This window comes from Dermacentor andersoni, chromosome 3 (assembly GCF_023375885.2).
Source record: "Dermacentor andersoni chromosome 3, qqDerAnde1_hic_scaffold, whole genome shotgun sequence".
Classification (NCBI taxonomy): domain Eukaryota; kingdom Metazoa; phylum Arthropoda; class Arachnida; order Ixodida; family Ixodidae; genus Dermacentor; species Dermacentor andersoni.
The window spans coordinates 53059215-53085761 of NC_092816.1; the positions used below are offsets into that span (position 1 = coordinate 53059215).

At 48.9% G+C, this 26547-nt stretch overlaps 2 protein-coding genes across 2 annotated transcripts; both read left to right on the plus strand.

The window, feature by feature from the left end:
• The first annotated feature begins 1782 nt into the window (after nt 1-1782).
• Nucleotides 1783-3387, plus strand: LOC126547768 (inosine-5'-monophosphate dehydrogenase 1-like). The gene has a single exon (XM_050195748.3). The coding sequence runs from the start codon at nt 1789-1791 to the stop codon at nt 3316-3318; it is 1530 nt and encodes a 509-aa protein (XP_050051705.1). The 5' UTR covers nt 1783-1788; the 3' UTR covers nt 3319-3387.
• A 4895-nt stretch (nt 3388-8282) lies between these two features.
• On the plus strand, nt 8283-25841 carry LOC126520663 (solute carrier family 13 member 2-like). The gene is made up of 12 exons (XM_072286832.1): nt 8283-8390; nt 9493-9642; nt 11801-11916; nt 13156-13292; nt 14558-14630; nt 15619-15753; nt 16928-17044; nt 19842-19949; nt 20701-20881; nt 22828-23157; nt 24821-24958; nt 25680-25841. Exons 1-12 carry the CDS (start codon nt 8283-8285, stop codon nt 25839-25841), a joined length of 1755 nt encoding a protein of 584 aa, XP_072142933.1.
• The last annotated feature ends 706 nt before the right edge of the window (nt 25842-26547 follow it).

The following is a 26547-nucleotide window of genomic DNA, read 5'->3' on the forward strand; positions in this document are numbered from 1 at the left end:
AAAAAGAAGTAAGACGGTATGCCCGGTATTCTTCAGTTAGCACTAGATAGTCTTGAAAAATCACCTCTGGACCGACACCAAAATAAGCATTTCCGCTGCCTAACGCGCCTCGCTTATTGAACGCTCCGCACGACATTTGTGTTCTCATCATATCGGTAAAGTGATCGAGCGTATCGTGCCAGTACAAAAGGCGGATTTGTTCGGCTTGCCTTGGCCACTCGGGTTGTTGAACAACGTACATTACGTTTGAAGCCGGCAAGTGCCACAGAAGTAGAAAAGATGGCTGTCCGCCAGTCGACCTTAATTATTCTTCTTTTTCTACACTACACAAGGCCGTGCTGAGGGATGTGCCAAGAGTTAATGTGGATAATGTTACTTTCAGTTCTGTTCAAAATGCAAAAAAAAAAATTGAAATCCCCCTGGCGAAAGACAACCAGAGGAAAACATTAGATTACAAAGCAATCGACCTCAAATAAGTATAAATCGTATCACAAACAAGTGCAGGCCTTCGTACAAATAACTCGCTAACGATGCTCCGAATGAATAGGCTCTGGCATGTAAGCCACGTTGAAGCGGGGCAATCTCCAGCAAGCTCGCGTGAGCGTTACCTAATTTTTCTAAGGCAAATTTTAGGGTATATATATTTTTTTCCATTTAGATACGATGCTGCCCCTTAAGTGGTTGTAAGGAGAAGTAATATAATGACACGTCCGCGTCAGCGGAATACGTAAAAAGTCAAATATTCTCTTCAGGATATTATCTGAAGAGCGCAAACAATACGCAATGGCAGCAAAACGTTGAGGATTGACAGCGGCGGACTAAGCTGCCTTAAAAGAAAATTATGAGAAGATTTGCAGACAGCGGAGAAGCGGGTGGTCGGAAAGGAGACAGTGATCAGTTCCAGCTTCACGGAAGAAAAGAACAAGCGTTGGTAAATTGGTAAAGCCAGTCCCAAAAATAAATGTCTCTCTTCTTTTTTTTACGAGAATCCTTATAGCGCAGGTTTATTATACGAGCTTTAGTTGTAAACATCGTTCTTAGCTCGTGTATAAACGTGGACATGAAAACTATGTTCAAGCCTGCAGGGACTCGTACGCCGATTTCACAAGAAGATGTGAACGTGAACACGTGAAGATGGTCTTTCTTATGTTATTTGGGTTTGTTAGAGTATCAATTAGGCGTACAGAGAGATGACAAATTTTATGTGTTGTACTTGCTCGCTCCACCACATGGCGGCGTACCACCTTGTCTCGTCTCGTGTTAAGTTTTCTTTTTTCCATTAATTTTCCCGTCAAGGATACGTATTCGTCCTTTTAGGGCTGCTGCGTGTCAAACATGAACTTCCAGCATCTCGCACAAATTTCCCCACTGTTGTTATAAAAGTTAGTAAGCGGACTACAAGAAATCTATTGAAAGATCATCGCCACTACGTGAGAAGTTCAAACATCGACTTTGTCAATTACTTTGACGCCTCATCGTTGGGCTACAGCCATATGAACGCTTGTTTTGCTGACATTTCACCATAACAGAAAATACCTGCCTTGTTAAATTCGCGAAAGTCGTTGTTGTATCTTTTAGATTATCACTGCCCAAAATTATTTATTGATAATTTTTTTCAATGCCTGAAAATCTTTTCAACTACGAACCACCTTGCTCTGACGATCTAAAAAAATGTACTTTACTGCGAAATTGCAGTTACAAATTTTTTAATAACCTTTACACCACCCGTTTCTTAGCCGAGGCCTCGTAGTGGGTAAGTGCCATTGTCTGGTGAGTAAGAACAAGACCATGTCGGAGAAGGCGACGTTTCAGGAGGATGGCCTCACCGCCCAGCAGCTACTCGGATCCGGCGACGGGCTCACCTACGACGATTTCCTCATCCTTCCTGGTTACATCGACTTCGACGCGGAATGTGTCGACCTCACGTCCAAGCTCACCAAAAGGATCACCCTCGAGGTACCCTTGGTGTCGTCGCCCATGGACACGGTCACAGAGTCAGAGATGGCCATCGCGATGGCTCTCTGCGGAGGCATCGGCATCATTCACCACAACTGCACTGCAGAGCGCCAAGCCAGCGAGGTGAACAAAGTGAAGAGATACAAGAACGGCTTCATCAACGACCCGGTTGTTCTAAGCCCCGACAACTGCGTGTCGGACGTTGTCGACGTGAAGAGGACGCGCGGTTTCACCGGCATTCCCATCACCGACACCGGCAAGCTCGGTGGCAAGCTGCTCGGCTTGGTCGCCTCCAGGGACATCGACTTCCTTCCTCCGGAAGACCACAACAAGCGCCTGTCCGAGGTGATGACGCCGCTAGAGGACCTGGTCGTGGCGCCCTCCGAGATCACGCTGACCGAGGCCAACTTGATGCTACAAAAGAGCAAGAAAGGCAAGCTTCCTCTGGTGAACCCGCAGGGCGAGTTGGTGTCGCTCATTTCTCGCGCGGACTTGAAGAAGCGTCGCAGCTACCCGCTGTCCTCCGATGACGAGAACAAGCAGTTGCTGGTGGGGGCAGCCCTGGGCACGCGGGAAGCCGACAAGCAGCGCCTCGAGCTCCTGGTCCAGGCTGGCGTGGACGTCGTCGTGTTGGACTCCTCTCAGGGCAACTCCGTCTACCAGGTCACCATGGTGAAGTACATCAAGAACAAACACCCGAGCCTGCAGGTCATCGGCGGAAACGTCGTCACGTCTGCTCAGGCGAAGAACCTCATCGACGCCGGTGTGGACGGACTTCGCGTCGGCATGGGTTCCGGCTCCATCTGCATCACCCAGGAGGTGCTCGCGTGCGGAAGGCCGCAAGCGACGGCGGTGTACAAGGTGGCCGAGTACGCGAGGAGGTTCGGGGTGCCCGTGGTGGCGGACGGCGGCGCCTCCTGCCTGGGCCACCTCGTCAAGGCCCTGGCCCTGGGTGCCTCCACCGTCATGATGGGCGCCATGTTGGCGGGCACGACCGAGGCGCCCGGCGAGTACTTCTTCGCCAACGGGGTGCGCCTCAAGAAGTACCGCGGCATGGGATCCCTCGACGCGATGGCCAGCGTCGAGGACAGCGGCAGCCTCAGCCGCTACCACCAGAGCAAACGCGACGCGGTGCGCGTGGCCCAGGGAGTGACGGGCAACATTGCGGACAGAGGATCGGTCCATCGCTACGTGCCGTACCTGATCGCGGGTATCAGGCTGGGCTGCCAAGACATTGGCGCTCGAAGCCTGGACGTGCTCAGGACGAACATGTACTCGGGCGACATCAAGTTTGAGAAGAGATCGGTGTCTGCTCAGGCCGAAGGTGGAGTGCATGGCTTGCACTCGTTCGTAGGACAATGAAAGTAAGTGCAGGAAGGAAGGTGTTGAAAAAGAAAGAAAGATGCGGATCTGAATGGGGGGGGGGGGGGTACGGACGGTGGGACCTGTAAGATGGTTGACCTAATAATGTCGAAGAAGTTAGTAATAGCTAGGAGGCGTGGTTTATACGTTCACAGTGTTTCTTAAGGGCGCGTCAATCGACCACGTGGAGGGCATGGACTGTGAACATGCGCCGCAGGTATTAGCCTTAGCGTGCCGACTACACGGAGAGAGGAAAGCAAAAAACAATTGTGGAGAGGAAAAGTGAGAAAGAAGGCGGCCTGGTTTAAACCGCCGATGGGATCTGTGCTTGCCACGGGTGGCGAAAGACCGGCGGTCAGCGTCACAGACACGAATGAGAGAAACCGGTCACACGGTAGCCTAACCGCAGCAAGGGAAAGAGTGTAACTAGGAAGTAGAGCATTGAAACAATAGTGCGAAAGTCCCAAACGGAGGAAGCATTAATTATAAAAAACAGGAAAGGGACAACACTGAGGAACAATGCGGAGGAGGATGAAATATTGTACGCGGTATGCCCTCATCGATTCAAGGTGGTTTTGTTCGTTTTGTTCGTTTTCATCTTATGTCCGTTCTCCGATCGTTCGTTTGCCTTTAGGATGATGATGATTCAGTAATTGCCGTGAAAATTTAGTATGTCCTTTTACATCTCGTTTTGCGCGACCTTTCGTTTACGCTGTATGACTCTTGCTTTATCCCATTGTTCGCGGTGATACAAGTTCGTGTGATTGTATAAACACTGGACTGCATCAGTGCGTCGAAATGTCTTTTCTTACGTGCTGTGAATAAATTCGCTCATGTGGAAGTCTCGCCTCTGGCGTCAAAGTCTGCTGTCTCTCGAGCATGGCGCGCAAAACGCGCTGACATTGCACAAAACGCAAAGTCAAACGCAATAGACTCGAGAGTTAGCGCACTGACCACGACAAACAAGGCGCTCACGTGCAAGTGCTTACAGGCAGTCTCGTGGTATTAATCCGAGAGGCCGTGAGACGAAACAACCAGAGATCACTATAGGAAGGCCTCGGAAAAAAAAGGTAAGAATTGGAAAGCATGAAGGGAACGTCAGGGATATGCAGCAAACAACTTCAGGTATGAGCGTCAGGCAACCACGTCCGTGCAAACGGCAAGAAACCTTCGCCTTCGCTTTCTCACGGTTTCAGCGCCAGTTGTCGGACCTGCGCAAATCTTTTTTGATCACACGGTTTTCCGTACGGCATATTATGACTTACAGCTAGCAAACAGCCGAGGCTTGCCTCTTTTTTTCTTTTTAGAGCGAAACTGTTTACGACTAGGGTTTCATGAAATTATCATGTGTGCGAGCAAAAACTATCATCATCAACAACGACTCGTGCCACTGCTCGCGCCTTCGTCGTCGTCGTCTTCTTCTTCCACTGCTGGCTCCGTTGCCCCTCGTCATGCCAGCGTTCCCACACTGCCTCTGTGAAGGCGCTGACGGCACTGGCCCACTGCCAGTCGGTGCGATGATTTCGGTCTCAAGTTCTTTGCCTCAATATATCGCGAAACGAAAACACGAATGTGCATAACGAAGGCATAACACGAACGAACGCAAACGCAGAAAAATAAATGTGCGTGTATACCTTTCGTCACAACGACCACTGATCAAGACAATAACTGTGTTCGTACCGTTGTTCAAAATTTTGTGTCGCCTCTTTGTCGTGTGCTACACAGCCTTGCTGGTGATCCACCTTCACAGAGTGGAAAGGTTCACGATATTTTTAATGGGTTAGAATCAAGAGTGCCAAAGTTGAAAAATGTGTAGTGTGTGAAGCGTGGGAAGCTGGTCACGTGGTGGCAGAGGTAAGTAAGGAATGGGAGAGCTTAGAAGAGCATGTATAAGTGTGCGTGCGTTTGTATGTATGTATGTATGTATGTATGTATGTATGTATGTATGTATGTATGTATGTATGTATGTATGTATGTATGTATGTATGTATGTATGTATGTATGTATGTATGTATGTATGTATGCACGCACAAACACCTGCACGCACACCTAAGCTACCGTCAATTGCACATCGCTGCTCGAAGACCTAGGCATGACGTGTGTCGAGTGTGCTCCCGAAGAACACTTTGCAACATGGTGAGCGTGGTTTTAATCATGAATTCGCGACTTCAATAAGGTTTCAATAAGGTTCGACCTAATGCTCACACATTGCTATCGCATTTACCTTTCAATCGCCACTCACATTTTCATTTCGCATTTTTGCGTTACTACTTTGGAACACGGAGAATATAGCTGGGGGAGATGTAGCGAGCTAGAACTTATTCAACGTGATATTCGGATGAGATGCACAATTCGACGTGCAAGCTTACGCAAATATGCGATCAATTATAATTTCTAGGCAATTAATTTTTGAGTAAATAGCTATTCGAAAAAATTCACCAGTGTGCGCAAGGCGACTGCTAATAAAACACCGTTGGTTACACCGTCACATCTTACAGCCTATTCATCGCGATAGCATTAGGGGCCCGGTGTCGCAGAAAATCCGGCGTCAGCGTCTGTTAGAGAAAAACCATCCATAAATATTTAGGTGTATGTATGTGCCACACCTTGCTATATATGCCTTGCGGTAAATGCGGGTTATATTACTCCACCATTCTATCACTAAAGTTGCACATACCTTGTCTTACGTTCGTGACAAAGTTATTCCTCAGAATCTTGAGACCGACAGCCCACAAACAAATGTCACGAAACAAAACATGGACGGCGCATGCCTGCTATGTTAAATCTTGTCAGGCTTAAATATTAAAAGTGCGAAACACTAACAGAAACCTGAAAATCATGTGATCCCGGAGATCGCGGCTGCGCGCGCTTCTCCGGGATCGGCCCACGCAAGAGGCCGCGTTTCTACCAGAAAGCTCGCCTTCATGCATAGCGTTCGCCGACAGCGCTTCCCGGTAAACATTACCGTTACATAAGCTGCAGTTGCCAGGAAGCTTAAGAAGCAGTCAGAGGTCTTTGAGTGCTATCGCGTTACGCCCTTAAAGGCGATGCTTTAGCGTCCCCGAAGTTTTTCTTATTTTTTTTCTTACCAGTTTTACCCGCGTTAGCTGGGGCACGGTATCTTTGTTCTCTCGATGACGGGCGTTAGATACACGCTTTTTTTGTGTCGCAAGGGATACAACCTGTACTGTCTTCTTTTCCTTCTTTTGTAACCTCGTTTTGTGAAAGTCCCATTTTGGCGATAGCAGTACTTGAAAATAAATAAACATATAAATAAATATAAGGTTGCAAGATTTCATTCGACTCTTTTTTATGTTATATGTGTTTCATGCGGTGTTGTGGCAACTCCCATAAATAAAGAAATCAAAGTTATCAGGCGATTCAACGTCTAGTAGAAGCCGATGAAAGTCGGTGTATTTCTGGGCGAGCTGGGAGATAGCTAGAACGTGTTTTCGTACCGCATGATTATTGGTGAGAACCGCGCTGGAGCGACGTTTGATCGGCGTCAACCAGAGGTTGAATCGCCTTCCAACTTTTGTCGTCGTCATCGTCGTCGTCATCATCATCATCATCATCATCATCATCATCATCATCATCATCATCATCATCATCAACATCACCACCACCACCAACACCAACACCACCTAGTAACCTAATCATCATCAACACGGCTCTTGCAGAACAAATTATGTGATTCCAATAACGGACTTCCGGAAGAAGGGGATCAACCTCCAATTCTCAAGACCAATAAAGAATGTTTTCATCATTATCATAGGGTTAATCACCATCATCCTCGCCGTAATCATCATGAGGTTTGTCAAATTTTTAGATGGCATTATTTTTTCGATCGTTGCCCGAAAGAGGCTAGAAAGAAACATACCCCATACGGAAAACGGGTGGTAACTCGCCAACATATTACCTTCTTAAAAAAAATTTATTGGGCGGAAGTTATGGGTGGGGGCCGAGGTAGTAGAAACGTTCCCCGCAAAGCTCGAGGTGAACGAGGCGAAATGTAGAAGAAGATCGGTGCTCGGATGATGCGAAGCTCGCTGTACGGGGATTCTCCAAGTTCAGCCGTGCAGATCGGCGTCGCAACTTTTTGCCAGCGGATTCGGTAATGCCTGAGCCATGTTCCATTCTCTCGCCCAAGTAGCAGCTACCGAGAATGACTTCGTGCTTGAATTTCCACGCGGAGTTTCGTTTACTCTGTAATGGCCAGCAGAACGTACGCCTATAATATCTGCAGCTATAGCGTATTAGTGGCTTTATTCGTCGCGTACGCGATGAACTTACCCTTGTGTTTTCTGGAAACTTGGTCTGAATTTATATAGGAAACTAAGAGTCAGCCCCGTGCTAATGCTTCCGGGTGAGCGACAAAATTATATGGCACATTCGACAAGTCGTTTTCGAGCGATGTAGAACCCTCTCGCGGCGCGACTTGCATTCGGCTGGTCGAAGTCCAACGGTCGGGACACATTCGTCTCGTTCATTTAAAGTGCCGCGCTCCAATTCAGAGCTCTCCTAGGCGCTACCCCCTCCAACCTATGGGAGCACTACCGAAATCCCACAGAAAATCAATCACGTGATTGCTGCATACTGAGTCGGAGGCCGGTAGAAACCAGCTGAACGTACCAATGGGAACTGCACCTGAGCCTTGCCTGACGTCCCTGAGCTGTTGCGTACAACTTGACTGATGCAGAACTTTTGGCGGCGAGTCAATGTCTTTGCAAAATCAACCTAGTCGTCTGCTCTTTTGTTGCTGCGTACTTCTGCTACCACCGAATTTAATACCAAGCTATGAAACTCTTATTCATGCCCATCCGCAACTCGGCGCTTCTGAACACTACGCGTGACAGCGCACCCTTTGTTTACAAATTCGCATTTGGTGTGTAGGATTTTGACAGCAGCGCGAATTTCCTTGTTTTATGTCTCACGTAGGATTTGCTGCCCCGTGAGGAACCGGCATGCCTTTATGTCCGAGGTTTCACAAGGCGTTCGTGGGCTGGAAGCTGTGGTACATATTCGCGGTGCCCTTGCTGCTTCTACCGCTGCCTATATACATGGGAAACAAGGTGAGAGACTGTGAAGGGAACTATCGTTCCACAAAGCGGTATGCGAAGGAGGCCCTTCTCTTAAATGCAGGAAACACTCCTATCGGCAGCAACGTCACTAACTCAGTCAACCAATGAATGAATGAATGAATCTATTTCAGTTCTCTTAGGTAAAAGGACAGACTGGCAATAGAAGAGCAGTCTCAACGACTGCTTCGCAAGCCCCACCAATACTAAAGCTTCACCGTTTCTTAGTGCTCAGAAAAAAATACCCGTTGCTTTTAAGTTTTTAGTTTAAAAGCAGCGAGTGCTTTTTTCCTTAGCTTAGTTTTTAAGGGTGCCAGAACATTTAGCGTATATGTCGCGTCCGCCTATATTTGCACCCGCGTATATTGCGGTAGCAATTATATGGACACTCCAGGCGCGTTCCCGTCGTCGCCGTGATATTCGGTATGAAGAGTACGATAACACTGTCGCCGCGCGCCGTATACTGTATGTGCGAGTGAAAGCGTGTGATGGTGAGCCGCTGATGGCGACTCAATCTAGAGGGGGGGGGGGGGCGGGATTGGGGGTTGGGTGGCGTTCTACTTCGGCTGCTGCTGCGTATGGCGGGGCCGCGCGGGCCATATATCTTGAAAGCGACCTGCGATGGGAGCAGAGTGCGCCGAGTGCTGATATCTTCGTGCGCGCTGTGCTCTCGCCGCTTAGTTCGCGTTGAAGCGAGAGGCAGCACGAAGGTCGATTCGCTCGCTGCTGCTGCCGCTATTCCTCACGCCAGTGTTCTGACAGCGAGTGTGCGCGGTCATCGAGTGAGATGCGTTCATGTTTGCTTGTGCGCGCGTGACAGCATTCTTGTGAATTTAGTTAGTAAGCGAATGTTTACGAGTTTATACGGCCGATAAAGCTACTATCCTTACTTCGTATAGCTGTCTACTAATTTGCTATCGCAATCGATGCTTCGCCTTTCGGGCGAAACTACACCGTCCGGGAGCAGTTCAAGCGCAAACGGCACGGGCTTTTTCTGTTTTTATAAGAGGTGCTGGGTGTGGTGGTTTCGAACGCCGTCACGTTTTCTTTTCTCGTTGAGCGATGGCCACCCTATGATTATACCACGCACGTGCAGGCTGGCCTCAGCGCTTACGCCATGATCTGGATGGCGGCTTACTGGACGCTCGAGCCGATCCCGCTGGCGGTCACGGCACTCATGCCCCTGGTGCTGTTCCCGATGTTCGGCGTCCTGAGCAGCGCCAAGACGACCACCCTGTACTTCAATGTGAGCGCTCGGCGCGCTTGCGATAATTAAGGCCCGCTCCTAATTTGAAAATTAAATTAGGGGGGTTTTACGTGCGCGTGAAATCGCGATTTGAATATGAGGCACGCCGTAGTGAATTGCGGATTAATTTTGACCAAACGGGACCTTCTTTTTTTTAATAGATGCACATAATTCTTAGATATGCGCGCGTTCTTGCGTTCCGCCCCCATCGGAATGCAACCGCCGCGCGACGGTGTCGAACCCCCGACCACCAGCTCAGCAACGTCATGCCATGGCCACTGGGCTATAGCGCAACGGGTGAAGGCCCATTCCTTCGTTATTGGACGGACACTACAGATGAATTTAGTGGGACGATAACGACAAACGCCAAATAAGTTTAGACTGATATTCTTTGAGAACCCTATTTTTCTATGTTGCTCTAATAAGTTGATCATGGGAAGTGAAAATGAAGGTCACCATTCCATATTGTTTTTTTTAATTTTGCACCGGAACCCCAGCGCCGATACGCCAGTCGGACGCCACAAATTTTAAAGCGTCTTTTTTAAAATTTGTTGTTAAATGCGTAAGCATTTCTATGCCTACCCAACGAGGAAAACCCATCTGTCCGTCCGTCCTTAACGTAAAACAAGATCGCTTTCAAGATGAAGCTCTAAGCAGCGAGCGAATTGACCTTCGTGCTGCCTCTCGCTTCAACGCGAACTAAGCGGCGAGAAGACAGCGCACACGAAGCTATCAGCACTCGGTGCACTCTGTTCCCATCGCAGATCAATTTCAAGATAAGGCCCGCGCGGCCGCGCCATCCGCAGCCCCCGCCGGATTGCGGTTAATCACGGTTAGAAGTGGTTTGCATCGAGAGGAGGCAACGTCATCGACCACGTCTACACGCGAGGTCTAGCAAACGTGACACTGTGTTCACAGTACGCATCGGCCAGTGCTCGTCTTCCACGAAGCAGCATCATCATCCAAACGCCCCATCATATGACATGAGCGAACATTGTTGCTACTCGCCTCTTATTCGTCGTCTCAAGCTGGTTGGTCTCAGTTAACATTTCGGTGTTCCGATCGCACTTCTCCGTTTCACGATTATTTCGCGGCGTTTCTCGGAATTGTACCAAGCAAAGCAGCGTACGAAGACGAAACAGCAGTTGATGAGTAGCAAATGCTTACGTATCCGTAAGAAAACTCCCCACGGAGATTCTGCGTCAATTCTTTTTTCAGTATTTGGACCGTAGTGGCTATAAATAAAAGCTTTTGAAACATGCCAAATTCGGATTTCGACTCTGTTAGAATCCAGTGTAGTCAATCTTTACCGAGAAAAACTAACGAGGCCCCGAGAAGACAGTTTCGATGTCCACGACAGTCACGCCGGGCTGGTGCGGGAGCCGCAAGATGACGTCACCACACGCCTCTCGCTTTTTGAGTCTTTGTGTTTTGCTTATAGGGCTCTTCTCACGGAAACAGTGTCATATTCATTATTGTAGAAGGCCAATTTACTGGTATGTACAAATAAATAATTTCTCTTTCGTGTACCTTTAGGTTAAGCATGTATTAGTAAATAAACCATTGTGTAATATCTCACTGCCAGAAGAGACATAAGCACGAAATACGGATGGCCCCCGAAGCCACCATGTTATGTTTCCGCACCAGCGCCATGTGACGTCACGAATTTGCACGGAGTTTAGGTTTCGAATAAGAGCGGGTGACTACGGCCATATCTATTGCCACGGGAAAAGATATAAAAGATAAAAATATTCCGGTACTGTCTACGAGTTCCAGGATCCTTTTTTTTTCTGTAACTGAGGTGAGAAAGTCAAAGAACCTTCAAAATCTGATTTCTTTCCTTCTTCCTTTCTCCTGTTTGCCTACGCAGCTCTTTTCTTCCATGCGTAATAACCTCCACAACCAACCCGCGTCCGCTTTTTCATTCTCTCCACCATTCCCTGGAGGCGGTATATATATAGTTCAGGCGCCCGCAAGGCAGTGAGGCCGTTACGGTGCCCACGTGACCACACAATTTTTCAATTTTTCACGTCTGCTACAGGTAATTCTCACCCTTTACCTTCCCCCACATTATTAAGCAATCGATCTTCTGTGACATTACACGTGCGGGTCGTTCAGCCCATGTCACGAGGTGTCATTGAAGTGCCTCCCGTTCCAGAACATCGGCTTCGTCCTGTTCGGATCGCTGGCGGTGGCGGCTGCCGTGGAGACGAGTCGTCTGCATCAGCGACTGGCCCTCAAGTCGCTGCTGGGCATCGGGACGAGCAATCGAAGGTGATCCCCGCGAGCTTGACGAGAGCTACAAGCATACGCCGCTTACAGAATAAATATCTTGCCACTGCGGACATACCTCTTAAAAAAAAATCCGCACTGTCCGAGTACGAGTTATTTCTCGATACAAGGCACTTAATTTGCACCTTATAGTTTCCCAAATTCGCGGAGGACGGAACGAATAGTTTGGGTAGACGCACACAGGTTGCGATTGAGCGCTGTGCATGTTGTTGTTGTTACCTCAAAACATCAACATGCTCCATTCCGTGAGTGTTTAGTGCCTTTCTCTTGGTTTTTGAAGCTTGCAATGCTTTTAGCTCCCGTCGTCGGCGACCTTCAAGTGATCTTGAGCCAAAAGCCAGAGCCGTTATCCGGGCACTCAAGACACTAACGGAGGGAGAACATCCGGGCAGCCTAGCGAGAATAAAATGAGATCATCCGGGCAACCAGCCAAACTTAAGAACATGCGGTATCTGTCCCCCGCCCCTTTGTACAGGACCGCATTACAAGCGCTAGTTACTGCCCAAACAAATTACAAAGAAAGATAGCTTCCGTGTTCTTCCTAATATTTGTTCACAATACCATTCAAGCTGTAACTTCTAGTACACTGAAGTTTAATTTCTCATTTCTCATAGCGACGTTCAAAAGGCAGATGCAGGGCACCATGCACTTCAGTATCACCTTTTAGCGCCGAGACCATGTTGCCAGTGCTCTTCTTCAACGCCAGCCGTCCGTCAGTTCCGCGGCGCGGGTTTTGCGCCACCTCCTTTGACAGATGGCGCCACGCTGCGTGACCAAGCCGGCAGCGTCCGGCTTGACCCGCGGCCACCGCACATTTGTGGCCGACCACTTCGACGGGACAAGAAGAAAAAGTAGCGACAGACGCTGAGCGCGCTGCACTGTTGGAAGAAGACAAGCGGTTTGAAGGCGGCGGCACCATACGAAGCAAAAGACGCCATATGGACGCGATTGTTTCCTGTTACTGTGACAGGAAACAACGTCACGCGAACTCGAGCCAGCGGAGATTGCTTGGTTGTAGAAGTCACGTCACTTTCTCGCTTCGCAGAGACGTTTTTTTTGTGACACCTAATATAAAGCTGCATATTTTATGTTAACTGTGTCTCGTAGGCAGCACGTGCAGCCCTCTTCGGTATCACCCATAGCCTTGCGCTATTGCTGTTTGTCGAAGGTCGTTTATGCGGATGTTTATGGAGCCCTTCTCTTGCTTGCTCACCTTTTCAGAATCCTGCTGGGTTTCATGCTGGTGACCATGTTCATGTCGATGTGGATTCCCAACACCGCGTCCGCCTCCATCATGACGCCCATAGTCGTGGCCACTCTCAACCAAATTCACGGAAACAGGAGAAGCCCGTCCGAAGGTTCGTCTCTGCTGTGCATAGGGCGACGTTTCGGAGAATCAAAGGGCGCAGGGGGAGGGGGGGTTAGGGGGGGATCCTGTGTTGGTGTCGTATCACTACACTCTAGTTTTACAAGACATCAGAGGCCGAATTCACAGTTTTTCGCTCGTAAGAAGCGTTTGCTATAAATGGTCACCTTCGCTAACGATATATGTCCGACACCACGATTGGGCGCTTGTTCTTACGAAGTAACGGCCTTCAAAGTTCTTTGTGAACACAGGCCCTGGAGGAAGCGGAAGCTACGAGGCACGCTGGTGCCCTCGATGCTGCGCTTGAGACCGCACTTGAGACCGTACTTGAGATTGGCATTTGAGACTGCTCGAAACTGGGCGGACGACGTTTTGACGCGGGAGTATACGCAACGCAGAGACACGTGCGTTCGCGTCATATCACTCCCGTTGGCCTTACGTCAGCTTTAGCTTCCGCTCCAGAGCGACATCATTGCGAAACTGAGAAACGCGAGTTTTAGCCGAGCAAGTCAAGAAAGCGTCGCCAGAGCTGGCTTCTTCGCAATACGATACAGTTTGTGGTGAAGCACGCTTTTGTATACTACAACTCGGAAGTGTTTATGTCAGCTTGTAACCGAGTAAACTATCATGGGAGCGGTAAGCGTCATTAAGAGTAACGAACAAATAGAAGCGCTGCTACGAACTCAAGACAAGCTACTGAAAGCTGGCGACTGTAACATTCTGTAGGCGAGGTAGCGATACGACAAGCTGGGCTTATTGAAGGTATTGCACGCGAAAGAAACATATTAATTAATATCTTCGCTACGGGGTGTCTGAAATTTGTCGGAACCATAAAACCAAATTTGTATATGTGGGATGCAACGCCATGGTTGTCAAAGATGAAGCAAATGAAACTGCAAGTGATGCAACTGCACGAACCTCCAACATTGTCGGAGGTTCGTGAAGTTTCTAGAGGCTGTTGGCTATCGCGTGATAGCGCGAAGGAGCCGCGTGTCTTTCGAACGACTGCATCTATTGAGTGTGCACGTGTTTTTTTAGGCGGGAAGAGCGTTAAACGCGAGGGCGAAGTGAAGATGCACCATATTACCATACGCCTCGTTCATGTCCTCGGCGCTGTTCTCGCATGAATATGAATAACAGACTGGTCGGTGCGTTCACGTTAATTCGGAGTCGCTCTCGAATAAAGAACAAAAAATAGTCTGGGGGTTGTTTAGAAATCTTGATGCGATGTGTCTCGTTCCTGCGTGACCCTTCCAGATACCCTCTTTGATCCAGACACGGAACCCGCGGAACACCGAGAGGTTTCTAGCGAGGATGCGGCCGCTCTGCAGTGAGTGCGATTTCTTGCGGCACTAGATACTCCTTCCACATACTACTACGGAGTTGCTTCCAGATCACACACAACGCGTGGAGAAGGTTTTCAATCATTTACCGTGTAGTGCTAAAGAATCTGCTCGCGTTACATTCCCCACTGAAAGCTTCGCCGTTTCGCTACGTGTTTCTTCGTAAAAAGTAGATTTAACCCCAATGGTGCCCCCAGTTATGTAACCAATCCTCAGTTTCCCCCGACATTTCCTTTAGCCTTGTTTTCACGGATCACCTGTAGAACGTGGCACAAAGACGACGCTGCCACACTGCATTCGTCATCGATGAAGGCACTAAGGGGCTCACTCGTCTCGTCATGCCGAATCGTACAGCCAGTTTTCTACTTTTGAACGTTTAACCCCGCCAATCCATTCCTTCGGGCACTGCTCTGATGGACTTGATGTTTTCGGCTGCTCGGCTGTAACGTACTCGAGCATTCTTTTTCCTCCAATCACCGTGCAACGACGCCGATCTAAAGCGCTAGTGAAACGCGTTTATTGCAAATGTTCTCGCACACACGAATCAACCGTAAGCTCGTACGTTAAATGGAAACTAAAGAGAAATAAATATGAACTCGTGATGCATCGAATGCTTATTCGTCTAGAAGTCTATAATCGATTTCTGTTTGCCAATATATCACGTTGCCGCGTCCAAAATGACCGCCGACCAGTGCTGACGTCACACGAGATGACGTCACACGAGAGGTGCCGCAGTCTACAACAAGTGGCGCCACTCCGTTTTTCTATTTTCTTTCCTTTTCTCGCTTACAAAAGTTCGCTACGAATGACAAATTCGTTATTACAGAAGTCCAATCTTTACAATCTGGCTCGACTTTGTTTTTTTTTTTTTACTGTACCTTCGAGGGCATTACGGCTGATTTATTCGCTCATAATTAATGCTATCTCATTACGGAAGCACTCCAACGTATTAATTATTATGGTTGCGGTGCGCAGGCCGCCGAATGACGCGCGCGCCGGAAAGATGCGACGAGCGATGCTGCTGGCCGTTGCCTACGCCGCAAACATCGGAGGCACGGGTTCGCTCATCGGAACGCCGCCCAACCTCATCCTACAGGCGGAGTATGCCAAGTGAGCGCGTCGGAGGGTCAAACGGCCGGAAAATATCGCTGTCCTTCGAATAGTTAATGAGATAAACGGTCAGAAACTAGGGATGTTCCTCGAATAGCTAATGAGATTTCCGGATCGAGTTGAATATTCAAATATTCGAAAACAAAGAAGCTCCGAATGTCGGGTCAAATTTTCTCGTGCCTGCAAACAATGTGAAACAGGGAGTTTGCGACGAGTCCGTTTGGTGATTAAACGCGAGGCGCGAGGCTTATGTATACAGTGTTTTCATCGACGTCATCGAAGCCGCCTTCTCGGGGTATTAGCAGGTCGAGAAGCTGCGTAAACGAGAAACGTGACAGCGCGATAGCACGAAAGGCCCGTTTCACGATAGCACGAAAAGCGAGACTTCGATAACCGCGATATGAACCGTTGAAAAAGTTAGCTTTAAAAATAAAAAGAAAGCAGAACGATGCACTCGTGATGATGAGGTTCAGTGACGTCATCCTGGCCACCATGTTTTGGTAGTAGCGCTACGAGAAACCGCGACGGGCACATGTTACCTATGCGTGTATGTAATTAGGCCATTACCATGCACTGATGCACGCATGTTATGACGATTTCCGAAAGGACTCAAATGTTCGTCCATACAAATAAGGAGCTTGTAACTGATTAACACCTGCTTTCGTTAATATCGTGCACCATGGTAACGACATCAATGAAAGAAGACAGCACGTCACTAGATCCACGTACAATGTTGCGTTCGTTGAAGGAGAGAACAGGGTACAACACATCAACTCACGTTGTCTTAAGGGCATGCAAGCACGTTGAGACTGGCCAAACAACAAATCGAGATAGCAAATCCGTGGTACCCCATTATTATTCGGCGACTAAAAATTATTGAGCCGAAATCATCTTCCTTCTGCGCTCGCTCAGAAACCGGTGTCACCGCGTAGCAACAGCCGCTCTCTTGCAGCAGAATCTGTCGTTGTAGTGTTGCGGTTATCGATGCTTTTCATGAAAGTAGTTTTAGTTGCGAACATGAAATATTTCCTTTTGCGGCACACTGTCCACGAGGCGGACTGGTTACATTGTGCAGGCTGGCTATATATGTGCAGACTGGTTATATTGTGGCTCACGGAGGTGCGGCTACGCCAATATGTTAACGTCAGCAAGCGCGTGCGTTGTGATCGCGCAGGCTCTTTGGCCAGGACGACGTCACCTTCCTTTCGTGGATGGCGTACAACGTTCCGCCGATGCTGCTGTGCACCATGCTGGCGTGGCTGTACGTGCAGTGGAAAGTGGCCAAGCTAACGTGAGTGTGCCACTGTTTCATTCATTCACTTCCCCGAAAGTAACGAAAAGTTCGAACAACCGGAAGTCCCGATTCATAGGGCGCTTCCATCGTAACATATACGGGCCCATATTATCGAAGGAGCAGAAGAATAGGTGAATAAGCGAGATAGATGGATAGATAGCCAGACAGACAGACAGACAGACAGACAGACAGACAGACAGACAGACAGACAGACGGACGGACGGACGGACGGACGGACGGACGGACGGACGGACGGACGGACAGACGGACAGACGGACAGACGGACAGACGGACAGACAGACAGACGGACAGACGGACAGACAGACGGACAGACGGACAGACAGACAGACAGACAGACAGACAGACAGACAGACAGACAGACAGACAGACAGACAGACAGACAGACAGACAGACAACGCTGACTCGCACACGTTGCGGACCTTGATTTCACTTTTCACTTACGCGCAGTACTCGTTGCAACGTGTTCTCTGTCAAAAAGCAATCACAAATCGCCGGCAGTTGTACTCTCTCATTCTTACACGTACGCGCGCACACACTGTTAAGAATGGCCATACGGGGTGGCAACGTGCCAGCTTTCAGCCCGCTGCACGCGTTCGGAGCCCACCAGTCGAAGCGCCCTTCCGAGAGCTGCGGTCGGCAGGCCGCCACGTGGCGCACGATCAACTCCGGAAATTGGTACTTGGCCGCACCACCCGAGACGGAGCACGGTTCTACGAAGCCCTCGGTCGTCGACTCCGGAGCCTTTGTGTGTATGAGTTCGCACCTGTGTGTTTGCGTGTGTGTGGGCGTAAACGACACTGCGGAACGACTCCCCTAGGTCGTTGACTCCGAAGCCTTACTGCGGGGCGGCGGCAAGTTTACCATGCTTGGACGAACCTTCCCGACCATTCCTGCTCCGTCCTCGTCCGAACGATGACGTCGAACTATGACGTCAAGCGGAGAGCTTATAAGCAGCGTTTGCCGGCTGCTAGGAGTGCTCGTGTCGTGATCGTTGTCGGGAGCTGAGTGCTCTGTCATACTAAAAATGTACTAGTGAGCTGTGTGCTCGTAAACTGTTTGCTGTATGTTAGTCTTGCGGGCTCCATATGGGAGTCGCGCTAGTCTGCCAATGTATTTAATCTGTTAATATGTAAATAAATCCTGTTCACCGAGTTCCTGTCTACGACCTTCATCTCCTTCAAATGGTGGCAGCGGCGAGATAGTCCGACGACTCCTACATCTGGTCGACAGCGGTAGGACCGTCCGACAAATCGGACAACACACACACGCAAGTGCGCGCCAGAAGCAATCGTACGCAAGTAAACACGCACACACCTCTTCACCTTTTGTGCCGCAGCTCACCAGTGTCGTTTAATCAATAGGTAGCCTATTGTATCATAACACACAGAAAGCAGCACTGTGTGATTCAGCCGTGAATTTGCTAGCAAAAATCGAGGCCTCTATTTACTGAGACATTCTTGGGAACTAAACCCAGCAAGGACGGCGTCAGCCAGTATGTATATAGTGCGGGTGAAGACAAACGAACACGACCGTATGGCCGGGCGGGGGCTTATATAGCTTCGGCGAAGATACGGCCTTCTTCAGAAAGCTTTTGGTTTGCCGGACTTACTTGTTACAGGCTGGAATTTTACGCATTAAGGTCCGTGTAAGCCTCGGCTAGGAACATAACTGTGTAGATTCGAGGTAGAAATTATACAGCGATGCTTACACTAAACGACACCGTTCTTCCATGCAGGCCGATGTGCGCTGAAGAGGCGATCCGCGAGCGAGTCAAGTTGGAGCTCCTGCGCCGATACCACCAGCTCGGGCCGATGACGTTAGCATGTGCCAATATTCCTTCATTTTAAAACGAACATTTGTAGTGAAAAGCTGTTTGTGCGACCTTACCATTTTTTTTTCTACGTTCTAAAGAAACGAAAAAAAAAAATTCAACGGACTCCGTGCAAGCATTTGGCATCCGTACGTCGCTCCCAGGGAAGCTCTGTAAGAATGCATAAATGTGAGCGATTAATTCAACAGTTCTTACTCGAATTTCTGCGATAGGCTTTCAACAAAAGCCTATCGCAGAAATTGTACACAAACTTGAGCATGTTGAGCAGTGCTGCCACGTTCTCTCCCAAGAATTTCGTCATTGCATTGACTTCAGCAAATGTTTGGAGTCAGTTCAGTTCGATATGAAACTCCGGTGATAGCAAGCGTTTTCCCCACTGTCCCGACTGGTCCAGCCTAACGGGGTTCACCTTAAGGTAGTGTTTGCTACAGTACGCGTATTTATGCAAGTCATATGATGGTGCTGTCGCTCACGGCTTGACTTTGTGAACCCGTCATCCTCGGCACACGTCGCTACGCTCAATTGAAACGCTGTAGATAATTTAGCTTGGCATTATCGCTGTTCACCTAGCCTAACCTCACCTAACCTAGCCTAGCCTAGCCTAACCTAACCTAACCTAACCTAACATAGCATAACATAACATAACATAACATAACATAACATAACATAACATAACATAACATAACCTAACCTAACCTAACCTAACCTAACCTAACCTAACCTAACCGCTTCGCCGGGTGAATATCTGGGCATTCCATTTCGATGTACTGAATTGTGTAACTGCGCATACGTGCTACGCGTGCGCTGTAGCCGACAGGCGGCATCAGTAACGACGCCACGGATGATTTTGCGCTAAAATGCTCGATATTAACATCGACTGGTCGAACATCGACGCTCTGTGCACTGCATCGGTGGTCACCACGAATGCGGTGCGCCGCGCAGGTTCCACCAAGCAGCCGTGCTGACGTTGATGACGTTCATGATATTCCTGTGGCTCACGCAAAACCCGCGCGTGGTCCCCGGCTGGTCCAACCTGTTTCCCTACGGCAAGTAAGTGCGGCGAATGTGCGCTGGTCAACCTCTGCACATAGCGTAGCATAGTGCCACAAATAACCGCACCCGCACAGCATGCTACAGACATTCTTACATAGCGACCGGAATTGGCTCCTCATAATTTTTTTTTTTTCAGTATGCACGTTCGGCGAATGTGCCCTATATGTTCACGACGCGCGAAGGTCACGCCATCATTGACCCGTATTTGTGCTACGTTGCATCTGCGCGTGTAGCTTGACCAGTATTTCTAGCGTATGAGTGGAGGCCCCGTCAAGCCAGCCAACCAGCTAGCTATATGAATGAATGAGGATTTACGAACTACATGTCAATGAAACATAACAGGAAAAAAGGAATACCCACATAAAACAATAGTAAAGAGAAAAAAAATGATATTTTACGTGCTAAAACCACGATCTGACAACAAGGCACGCCGTAGCGGGCAACTCCAGAACTTTAGACCACCTGGGGTTCTTTAACGTGCGCCTAAATCTAAGTACACGGGTGTTTTCGCATTTCGCCCCCATCGAAATGCGGCCGCCGTGACCGGGATTCAATCCCGCGACCTCGTGCTCAGCAGCCCAACACCATAGCCTCTATGCAACTACGGCGGGTAAAGAGGAAAAGAGCAAATAACAAAATAAATAGCCAGGAGGATAAAATTGAATACAGCAAGTGACATAGCAGCTCTCGCTAGCTCGCCGTAAGCATAAACGTTCGCACAGCGCTCCCAAGCGGCCGTGCATTGCAGGCAAATCCTGTCCTCCGTACCCGCGGTGCTGGTCAGCATCCTGCTGTTCGTGGTTCCCAAAGATCCCCACCAGGGCCTGCGCAGCAAAGGGCTGCTCACCTGGGAAGAGGCCAGCGTCAAGATCCACTGGGGCACCATCTTCATCATTTGCGGCGGAATGACACTGGCCGAGGCCTCCAAGGCAAGCTGCATGATTTCAGTCTTGGGTTTGATGCACACTGGACGCGTATGTTATCTTCCACCTTCTTTAAAATTTGAAGGGTAGCAGAAAAAAAAAAACGCGCATGTTGGAACGTAAGCGGCGTAATGCTTTCAGGCAACGGTTGATTAAATGCCGTAAAAAGTAAATGCGATGCGCACGTGCTCTTGTGTGCACGTGATCTCGAGCACGCGTGCATTCGCTAGCACGCGCTGCTTGGTAACTGGAAGAAATATACATTTTTTTAAATTGTGCATGTTGGAACGCAAGTGAAGTAATGCTTTCATGAATGCTGCAGAAAAATATATATATTAATACGGTGCGCACGTGCTCTTTTGTGTCCGTGCTCTCGAGCACGCGTGCACACGCTAGCGTGTGCTGCTTGACCTGAAGCACGTGCCAATCGTCTCGAAGAGTTACCACGCGAGAGAAGTGCGATCGTGGCCTAATGGTTGGAGCATTGGTCTGTTGCGTGTGCAGCTTGATCCCTGCAGGATTGGTCTTATGCACCACTGGCCACGCAATTGTCTTATCTGTGTGCGAGAGCTATTCAGCAAAAGAGCAGCAGCCACGGTCAGAAAAGCCCAGGACAGTTGGCAGAGGCAGCTTCGCTTTAAAGGTAGCTCGAAGACTCCACACACAGACTCTGCGTAGCCTCGAGTCATCGGAGCTCTTGGCGCAGCCGTTGTGTCGCACACCTCGCGGGCGACGATAATGTAGGCGTCGATAACGCAACATGGAACAAATGTAGCGCCTGTCCCGGCCCTTGGTCTGGGAACTTCGACTTGAACGGAGGCGCACTGTGTGTGTTCCTTACAGTATGCTTTAAGTCTATACGCGGGATCGTCGGCGGCACGCCCGCGACGACGCACCTTGCTTGGAGCGCACCGCCGTATATCTTGGAGGCCACACAATTGGCTGTTTCTCTTCTGCACGCTCCGCTTGGTGGCGCTCGTAAACCGCAAGCGCATTGCATTTTCGTTCGTTTAACAGTGGTGTTCAGATTTGATTTCAATCACGAAAGAAGGTACATTTCTTGTTTTGTGATGTTTTCTTGAATGTGATCCATCGAAACATTCAAAACCGCGCTGCCGAGGAGTTAGAGCTTGATGTTAGGTGACGTCACGGAGAATAGCCGGAGTCAGTGGTGAGCCTGTGATGACCTTGTGATGACTTTGTGGCTGTCTCGCGATTAATATCTAAGCCCTGCGACAACGGTGAACTGCACCTCCACACTACCTAAGCTGCAAGCGTTTGGCGATATAGGCGACGGTATAGTCAGCAAGTAACATCTATCGCCGAGCCAATAACAGTTATATCGCTTTTAAGGGGCTGTGTTTCTAAAGTATCCTTCTATTAAAAATTTAAAGAAAAGGCCGCTCTTACTGTGGATGCCTAGGGTTCATAAGCTTGAAAAGACGCGAAAACGAAGAGCAAGTGGCGACGCCATCTTCACCGAACCCTTGATGTCATGAATTTCGACACAGCTGCTCGGGCCTAGTTAATTTTTTAATGGCACAGATGGACTGCATTGTATTCGGAAAGAGCCAAAAAAACTAAACTTAATAGGTTTCAGGAACATTACTGGTCCACAACTGCCTAAATAAATAAATAAATAAATAAATAAATAAATAAATAAATAAAGTTCCAAAACCGTCACGTCACATCGACAATAATGGCTCTCAAGTTTTGGCGCGAAATTCATAAACTGGAGCATCGACTTCACTTTTCTCTTGTAATAACCTATTACCACGGAATTAACCGGAAATAGAGTTTATTTTTAATATAGTTTTTAGGACTCAACTTCTTTCTTGTTTATCTTTTAGTCTCTTCTTCAAACTACCACACCCTTCCCCATACTTTCGTTCACACATTTGTCAGCTTTGCCCTTACCCAAAGTCGTCTTCAGCGTTCAGGAATTTCCGTAGGATGTATCGGCCAAGCTCCAGAGCTGCAAGGCTGTTCCTACGCTCTTATCGGCTGTTCCTACGCTCTTATCGAACGAGGTGATGAGACTGAGAGCCGTAGTTCCGTGCGCGATGCTCGAAACGGCAATAGCGTTCATTCCCGGCCTAATTCTCTTTATCGTTTTTCAGGATTCGGGCCTGTCGGCCATGCTGGTGCTCAAGATGCGAGGCCTGAACGTGATGCCCAGCTACCTGGTGGTCGGCGTGCTCTGCTTCTTCGCCTCCATGCTGACCGAGGTGACCAGCAACACGGCCATCACGGCCATCATGCTGCCCATCATCTTCGAGATGGTCAGTCGAACGCCCGCGTCGAGCGCCTTCACTTGTACACGTGCCTCTTCTTTGTGTGTCCGTTCTGTGGTAGCCCCGCCGCTGTTTTCTGGACGCGATATCGAGAAACGTACCGACAGCCTTACGTATTGTCGCTTTTTTTTTTTTTTTTTTTTGAGGCACAAAAGCGATCTGCGGCCAGAGCTGTTGTGGGCCCTCTTCGCTTGGAGCTATGCGCAGCCAACGTTTATCGTTGCTAATTGTACAGACGTCGCCCTCGCACCGGTTTATACGAACAGTGCCAACTGGACAACCACCACTGTTGACGGGTAACGCAACATCGGTATGTACGTTGAAACGGGGGAAGGAAACAAAACCTTAACGTAAAGCTCGTCTTTCTAAAAATTACATGAATCTGCGAAGTGAATTTTGATTATTCATTCGTTATCCTTAAACATTCTAATGCCTCTTGGCTACCATTTAGGTGACAAATATTGTGTTATGCGCGCTAACGAGCAACGAGATAGAGAAGAAAAAATAATCACCGCCCTGCTCCATGTCCCCTAATGGGAGGTTTAGGCCCGGCCATCATAAAGTGCTGGTCCTAGTGTGCCGATCTAGTGTGTAGTATAAAGCAGGTGTTTTCTTTATTTTTTTAGCTGCACCAAATTAAAAAAAGAATTGTCTGCGGTAGACAGCAGCACAATCTAACCTTTAAGCTAAATTACGCGATGAGGCGGCCATTACTTCTACGAGAAATCAATATGCTTAATTGAGTAAATAACACAATTACGCTAATGAACTTGTTAGTTAATTACTTTATGGGACATATTCCAATCTACGAATTGCAGCCGGTCAGTTCACCAGGCGAGTAGATATTGAACGAATTCTGAGGACTACACCATTTTCAAGCTATTCATCTTCAAAGTGTCCGTTGAGATGCGACGGTGTTCGTTACTTTTGTGCTTCAGGGCATAAAACGGCGCTTTTCTTAAAAAAAACAAAGTAAGTGGAACAACAGTGCATTTTCACCCCAAGTTTGAGGGCGCACATCTCCAAACCCGTGCCATCCTCAGAATTCGTCGCAAGTCGACATATGCCTCCGAAACTCGCCGGTTACAATTCGTAGCTTGAAATAATTGGCCGCCAAGTAATGAATTAAGAAAGCGAATTCGCGTAAATTATGTTAGTTATTCAATTATGCATTTTGGTTTCTCGTTGGAAGCAATAGCCACCTAATCGAGTAATTAGCTCAAGCATTGTGTACCCACAAACATATCGCGGCATCTGCCCCTGGTGCGGCGACACACGCGCTACACTCTTTCACATCTCGTGGGGGGTGCGGGGGAAAAACCTCAACACTTAAGGATGCCTATAGCACGTCATTTGAGCGGCGGGAAGTACAGCTGACCGGCGATACCCTGGCGGGACAAGAAGCTCTCGTCCAGCAAGTACGTCGAGCAGCCATGGCCAGTGGAGTCCTGGAATGAGGACATCCCCCACTCGACCTCAAGAGCAACGACCTCGATGGTCGAAACCAATGCTCTCTCTCTCTCTCTCTCTCTCTCTCTCTCTCTCGAGGGTTGGAACTGTGCTATCTGAAACGTGCAAATTTCGATAATGTGGTGTAGTTACAGTAAGGAGAACCCCGTGTTTACACCATGGATACTCCGGCCGCATGCAGGCCGTGGCGCTGGAGGTGCACCCGCTGTACTTCGCCATCCCCGTGGTGGTGGCCTGCTCGTTCTCCTTCATGCTGCCCGCGGCGACGCCACCCAACGCCATCGTTTACGAGATGGGCAACTTCCGCATCGTCGACATGGTGCGTATGCATGAAGCCTCGCCTTGACGCAGAGCTCTTGACGTTGTCGTTGCCGGTTGCAGCTTTATCTCTCGGCTTGGTTAACGTACGTCGGATTGTGTCAGCGCCTATAGCCACGGATAAAGGGGAATTGTGTCTGTAGCAATACGATCGAGTCATTCGGTTTCCCCTTCTCATTCGCAAACTAATTTGTCGAATCGGTTCAGGAAAATTAGGCTAGCAAAGTGGAAGAAAAGTTCACGAAAGAAAAACTTGTCGTCCGCCTGGCTGTAGCACGAAGCTACAAACGGAAACCACATGCAAGTTGCTCATTAAGCAAGTCTCGCCGTTGAAGAACCCGGGACCGACACCTTTTTTTGCGACGGTCGCTCTACCATCTGAGCTAACCAGGAGGCTAGCAGATGGTCCAACAAGGCCGAATGAATCGACAGCACTAAGCAGGGGGACACAAAATTTGGCAAGTCAGTTTTGCCGAAGCCCGCAAAGCTGAGCAAGAGTTCACGAAAGGAAAATTCTCATCCACCTGACTGTAGCCACGAAGCTACAAAGAAAAACGCGTACGGGTCTCTCAGAAAGAAATGCGTTGCGGTTGAAGGAAAAAACAATTGTCCTCGTCGTAGCTTCGCGTTCAGCTTCGCGCTACAGTCAAGTGGATGACAGCTTTTTTACTTTCGTGGTTATCTGCGCGCTTTACTGTGAAATTCGGCTTCTCCGCTTTCAGGCGGCTCCCGGGTTCGTGATGAACATGGTGTGCGTCGTCGTCGAGCTGGTGGCCATCCACACGCTGGGCCCCCTGGTGTTCGGTCTGCACAGCTTGCCCGAGTGGGCGGCAACGGACAAGAACGCCACCGTGGCACGCCCACTGACCGAGCGTGCTGTTTAAAGCGCCCGCTGATCCGGTTATTTTTCGCATTGCGCTGAACCAGTTTCCCCGAACGTTTGCGCCGCTTCACTGGAACGTTTTCGACGGCGTCAAACCGGCGTCCAAGTGAAGAAGGACGTCCAGAACCGGAGATGTCGTGCACAGCGCCAATCGCAGGCGTACGAACGTTGTATATAATCTTGCGCAGATTCTTTTGCTCCCCTCCTCCCTCTTTCCTCTTTTTGTTTCTTTTGTATATCGCTGCTCTTGCTGTATGTCACTGATTCTTGTAGCGTTATATTTTTTTTTATGTTTCGAAACGAGTTATTATGAAGAATTTCCGCCGCTATACAGTTTATATCAGCCGCAATCTCAAACGTGCCGAAGTTCGTCGCTTATCCGAGACACTGGCCGCCGACATTTTCATTGCGCGCGCTGCCAGATCTCGGAGGCCATGCAGAAGGAGTTCGTAATAAAAAAATTAGCCCAGAACTGATCTCACGACGAATGTCGATGTTAGCGCGATTAGCGTTCAAGAAACGTAGCGACACAGCATATTTCTCAAGCCAAGTTTGCTTAACATCTGCACTTGTCATTCTGAGATTTCCGTTTCTTTGGTTATCTCTAGCAGAGCCAGGTATCCTCCCACGTTGCTAAGGCACTCGCCTGCCACAGTAACGCTTGAGCTTGACTGCATGACGAAGACTTTACGACGCCGACGCACTAA